Source organism: Vigna angularis, chromosome 8, assembly GCF_016808095.1.
Source record: "Vigna angularis cultivar LongXiaoDou No.4 chromosome 8, ASM1680809v1, whole genome shotgun sequence".
NCBI classification, from domain to species: Eukaryota; Viridiplantae; Streptophyta; class Magnoliopsida; order Fabales; family Fabaceae; genus Vigna; species Vigna angularis.
This window is the reverse complement of record NC_068977.1, coordinates 24,134,676-24,140,675: the sequence shown is the minus strand read 5'-3', so window position 1 is coordinate 24,140,675 and position 6,000 is coordinate 24,134,676. Positions and strand designations below refer to the sequence as shown.

Sequence of the window (6,000 nt, the reverse complement as noted above, 5' to 3'; positions counted from 1 at the left end):
ACCTTACATACATACCATGCTCTACTAGACATTTTAGAAATTTATGCTTTATCATAAACGAATTTATCACCTTATTCCAAGCTCTTGGTGCTTGCTTTAGGCCATATAAAGTCTTCCTCAACCTATACACCTTGTTTTCACATATTCCCTCCTCCATCTGTTCTGAGTATTTTAAGTGCCTTCCCACTTTGCTTTTCAGCCAACAACTTGAACTTTTTGAAGACAAAAAACACATCACTTTTAACTTTTATCAAATACAGCCATATCATGCGACTATACTCATCTACAAAAGTCACAAAGTATCTATTGTTCCCCAAAGACAACTCCTCAAACGGTCCACACACGTCAGAATACACAACATGTAGTACTTTGGCTCTTATGTGCATTTGTGAATTGAAAGCATTTCTAGGTTTTTTGCCTAATAAACACTGTTGAGATTATTGATAGGGGGAGCACAAGATTAGTTGAAAATCTCAATGATATCTGTGTTTTTGATGAGGACAACACAGTTAATAAAAACACATGTGTATGTACTATGTTACATGTTACATGTTTTATTGCTTACTGTGTTCTATTTGTATAAGCATAACTGTGAACATATTGTGTTGATTATTGCATATTACTGTGTTGGAAATGTGTTTTTATCTATGTATGCATAATATGAGTTTTCGGAAATGAAAAACCACAAGCACCAAGTTTCAGCTGTCTGAACTTTTTAACTGTAGCAAAACAACAAGTTTTAAGTCAATTACATTGGTGGTGAAATCGATTAAAACTCGTGTGTTTGCACAAATTATTTTCAATTGTGCTGTGATGAATTTTGAGAAGAAAAGTTTTAAAAAATATGTTAAGTGTTACTACTTAATCGATTGCATGCATCTTGTATTCGATTAAGTTTGTTAAAGATTTAAAAACTGTTTCAATGCTTGACATAATTGTCACAACGGTCATATTTTTAAATATGTTGACCAAACATTTATTGTAAATCGATTACATTAATTACGCTTTCAATTAATGCATTTGAATGTTGTTAATCTGTTATAACTGTGAAATGCATTCGACCAGATTAATAGCGTAATCGATTAAAACACGTCCGATTTGTCTTATACTATATATAGACACATGATTTGATTTCTGAAAGAGGAATTGATCTTTACACTTTCATATCTTTTTAGTGTGCTTTTTGAATTCTTACAGAAGAGAGAAAAGTTCCAAGAATCAAGAATTACCGTGGTGATAAATTCTTAAGGATTTCTTGTGAAGCAAGATTGTGTGATTGGAAACGTCTGATCGTTCTGCATAAGAAGGTGCTTTCTACGTTATCAGGAAAAGCTTTGGCAAATGCTGAGAATTGTTGGTATTGCCTGTGGTGTATACAGGAAGAAAAACGTGGTTCTTGACTTTGAGGGAGATCTCAAAGGGGTTTACCGTAGAAGAGGATTGTTCTTGTTGTTTATTTGTTTTTTGTATTGCCTATACTTAGATTAGTGAGTTAGAGAGGTGATTTACATTTTGACGTGAGGTCACTGTAAAGCTGTTGGTGTAAAAACTCATATCTATATAGTACACTGGCTTCTATCTCGGGTTGAGTAGAAGGACATTGGATGTAGGCTTGGTCGAACCAGTATAAAAACTCAGAGTTTGAATTTTCTTATCCTTTCTCTTTGCATTAAGTCGATTATACTGTCATTGCATTCGAATACGCTTATTGTTTCATTGCATACAAATTTACTTGCGATTCAAGAAAAGTTTAAAGACTTTCTATTTTGCGAAAAAGATTTTAAAAGCAATCATTTCAGGTAGTCCAATTACCAAGCCTCTTGGCATGAGAAACGAAACACTTCTTTTTTAACAAATACTCTTCACATTTCTTCACAGGAACAATTATTTCAGGTAGTCCAATTACCACTCTATTAACAGCTAGCATTTTCAGACTAAAAAAACTCATGTGACCAAACCTCTAATGCCATAGCTAACTGGTTTTGTCTACAGTCGTTGTAGAGAGGCACTGATTTTCCACTAGACGTAATCTTGTTTGGAAAGTTCTGTTTCTTGACAATGGTGATTTCAACACCATTCTTTTCTTTGAGTCATATACTCTCAACATATCTTCTCCCATGGTTACTGAAAAACCTTTTTCTATTAACTGACCAACATTCAACAAATTACATTTCATCTTAGGAACATACAACACATTTTCAATAAAAGCAACCTCCTCACCTTGTTTCTTGATTACAATATTACCAACTTCAGCAGCCTCCATTGTATTGTCATCTACAAGCCTAATCTTGCTAGTCTTCCTAGTATCAAGATTTGATATCCAATTCTTATGTTCAGTCATATGATTGGAACATCGAGTATCTAGAAACCAATTTTCATCAACAAACCCCTCTTCATTCATTGTGACCATTAACACTACAGGCTCTTCATCTGATTCATCTTGAGCCACATGAGCTTCAATCTTAGTTTCCCTTTTCGGCTTGCCCTTTCCATGCTAGCAATCAACCGCATAGTGTCCCCATTTTTCACAATTATAACATTGTATTCTTTCTATCTTGATTCCTCTTTCCTTCTTTTCCTTTGCTAAAACTTCCTTTACCAGACCTTGTGGATTCTGATCGATCCCTTTCATTTTGATCTTGCTTTGGATCTTTATTGAATCTTCTATCTTTGTTCTTTTTCCATTTTCCTCAAAAAAAACCTCATTTCTTTGTCACCTATGCCTGCAAAGTTTCTTCCTCTCCAACCTTCTCAGCATTTCGCGATAATAGTTTCAATTCATGTGCCTCCAAAGAACCTTGCAAGTCTTCCACTGTCATATTTTCTACATCCTTGGACTCCTCTATTGCCACCACGATGTAGTCGAACTTTGGAGACAACGTACGTAGTATTTTCTCAACCTCCTCACACGCTCTCATTGAGTTCACCAATAACTGCAATCGATTGAGGTATTCAACCATTATCTCAGAGTTAGTCATAGAAAATAACTCATACTGCCTTCAAAGGGACTACAATCTAACTTGGTTTTCTTCCACCTCCATGTTCCTTCTGCAATATATCCCAGGCCTCTTTTGTTGTTTTTACTTTGGAAATCTTTTCAAAGTTCACCGTATCCACACATTGACGGAGAAGACAATGAGCTTTGCAATCTTTCTTCTTATTTGCGGCTTCGTCGTTCTCTTGGATACCATCTTTCACAATCTCTAGCAATTCTTGATATCCATGAATGACTTCGATCTTTATAACCCAATGGTTATAATTTTTCCCATCAAGAACTGGTAGATTACCTAGAAAATTTCCACTTCCATTTTCCATTTTCTCACTACACAGACCCAGAATGAACCATGCTCTAGATACCACTGTTGGTTTTGAAAGAAAGGAAAACAAGGGAGAAGAGAACATAAGAAAAACACACGCACACAGAGAATGGGTGTCTGGTAAGAAGTTTTATTCTCTTACTGTCTAAGTATATAAGAAATAGAATGACTCTTATTTATAGTTTATAAGAGTCTAAGTTCAGAACATATTAAAAGAAGTAAAAACATACTTGAATTAATACAACAACTAGTACTTGAATTATTATTAGGAACTGTCTAGTTGTTATCAAGTATTCACATTTCATCAAAAGAGATCATTCAATTTTTATATGCAATAATTTACTAATATAATGACAAATAAGATTTAAAGTTGTGAATTTGACATACGACTAGTCTTTATCCATTCCTAAATAAATTTTCCTTTTGCTGATTTATTAAATGAGTATATTGGACAAGCTCAAACTTCCGTAGTTCCCTCTTAAAATAGGTTAGGTAGGTTAGGCTCAATGTCAAAATAGATTTATATTTAAAAACTTTAATTAATTATGATATAGTAGATCTTCATTTCGAGTTAAAAGTTAAGGTAAATTGGTTTAGACTAAAAACTGTATTGAATCAATCAAGATTTTAGGTCGAATCAAGTTAGTTTAGACTAAAGGTTAAGACGAGTCGACACAGACTAAAAGTTGAGACGAGTCAATACAAATCGAATGACGAATTAAGTTAGCTCAGACCGAAAGTTGAGCCTTGTCGATGGTCAACCTAAGACGAAAGTTGAGAAGAGACGACTCAAAACTAAAACTTGAGCTAAGTTGGCAAAAGTCAAAAGTTGTGACAAATTTAAATTATTAAAGGTTAAGACAAACTAACCCAAACCAAAAGTCAAGTCAAGTTAACCCAAACCAAAAGTCAAGCCAAGTTGACCCAAATCAAAAGTCAAGCCGAGTTGTTTTGGATCGAAGGTCTAAATCATCCTAAACCAAAGTTGAGTCAACATGTCTTAAGCCAAAGGTCGAGTCGACTTGTCCTGAGTCAAAGGTCAAGTTGTATCAGACTAAAAGTCAAACTAAGTTGGCTTGAACCAATGATCACACCAAATCAACATTAACTAAAAGTGAAAGCTAGTACGACTCAATTAAAGGTTAAAGCAGGTCGTCTCGAGATAAGTTGTCCTATAACCAAAATTGGGATAAGTCATCTAAGATCGAAGTCATAGTAAGTTAATATAGATCAAATGTTAGGATGACTTGACCTAGGCCAAAAATACATAATATTATTAATTTTGATTTAAATATCTTTCTTATTTCTAAAAATTATATTTTATATTTAAACTTGTTAGAATATTTATTCTATTTATCATTATTGTTTTGTGTCTAGGGTTACCCTATTTATCATGATTATATTGTGTCTAGAGTTACCCTATTTATTATGATTATAATGTGTCTAGGGTTACTCTATTTATCATGTACTTTGTATCACAACTTTCTTATACATTGAATGAGAGTGAGAGAGATCTTTCAAGCCCTTGAGAATTATTTTACAATTTAAATCTCAAGTAAACTAAATTATATATCTACGTCGTCTCTATACTTTATATTTTATACTTTATATTTTTAAAAGTGATTTAAAACATTCTTTCCAAATAAGGAACAAATGACAAATGAAAGCAATACTATAATCCACTCTAAAACTTCGTTTATCAAATATGAAATACTCTACCTTTGCTAAGAAGGAGATTTTACATTATTTTTTGTAAAATATAGTGACAAAATGTTAAGTCCCCGATTTAGCATATTTTTATTAAATAAAACTCTATTATTAGGTTATATTTAGTTCTTAATTTTTTATAATTTAAGTAGATTTCTGATTTTTAAAGGAAAAATAGGTCTTTTATAGATATTGCTAATCACGTGTTTAAAAATTTTGTTTTGATAGAATTTTTTGTTTCCCTAAAAAAATTCAACAATAAGAAAATTTGTAAAAATTCATAACAAGAAAATAAAGAGAAAATAGGTTAGAAAATTTAATTCCGATTTAAGTTTTTGACTTTTACTTGTTTCAAAGTGCAAAAGCCCCAACTCGAAGCATAGTATTGAACCTATCGAGACCGAACTGAATCATGGCATTGCCCCCATAGTGAAGCAAAGGTTATGTCTTCCTCTTGTTGTTTGTAAGGTAGAGTTCCTTACTTCTATATAGCAAGCATATGTAGTATGCGAGTGTATGTGACTAAGTTAGAGATAGTGCAAATCTATGTAGAGAGTGTGTGAGTCTGTAGAGGATTCAAGTGTATAGTGCAGAGTGAGCTTCACCTCCTGTGAGTGCAAAGTAAACACTAGGGAGAGATTGAGTTTGTTGTACCGGGCTGGGTTGTGCTAGAGGTTCTTGTGAGTAAAAGGAGACTTCAAGAAAGTGTAATCTTCTGTATTTTTTACATTGAATTCAATACAAATTTTGTTCTTTTTCTTAAACAGAGTAAATGGTTAAATCCTGAAATATTAAAATAAAAACATGTTGAAATAGAATGGCTTAGTTTCAATACCAAGAGGGGGGTGAATTGGTGAAACACAAAAATCAGAGTCTTTTAAAAATCTTTTTCACAAAAGGATGATCTTTCAAAAGTTTCTTGAATCGCAAGGAATAAGATTTTTTAAGTGCAGTGGAAAGAGTTGACTACGTGAAA

At 33.0% G+C, this 6,000-nt stretch overlaps 1 protein-coding gene across 1 annotated transcript; it reads right to left on the bottom strand.

Moving 5' to 3' along the window:
* Nucleotides 1-1,972: 1,972 nt before the first annotated feature.
* Nucleotides 1,973-3,315, bottom strand: LOC108344205 (uncharacterized). The gene is made up of 3 exons (XM_017582671.1): nucleotides 3,109-3,315; nucleotides 2,724-2,933; nucleotides 1,973-2,494 (listed from the first exon to the last, which is right to left on the bottom strand). Exons 1-3 carry the CDS (start codon nucleotides 3,313-3,315, stop codon nucleotides 1,973-1,975), a joined length of 939 nt encoding a protein of 312 aa, XP_017438160.1.
* Between the last annotated feature and the right edge of the window lie 2,685 nt (nucleotides 3,316-6,000).

What these genes read in the sequence shown, in the direction of transcription:
- LOC108344205 (XM_017582671.1), bottom strand. Translation starts at nt 3,315, where the DNA reads ATGGAAAATGGAAGTGGAAATTTTCTAGGTAATCTACCAGTTCTTGAT. An exon ending in TCCGTCAATGTGTGGATACG is followed by an intron (nt 2,934 to 3,108) that starts GTGAACTTTGAA and finishes AATCGATTGCAG; the next exon opens with TTATTGGTGAACTCAATGAG. An exon ending in GAGAGGAAGAAACTTTGCAG is followed by an intron (nt 2,495 to 2,723) that starts GCATAGGTGACA and finishes GTTGATTGCTAG; the next exon opens with CATGGAAAGGGCAAGCCGAA.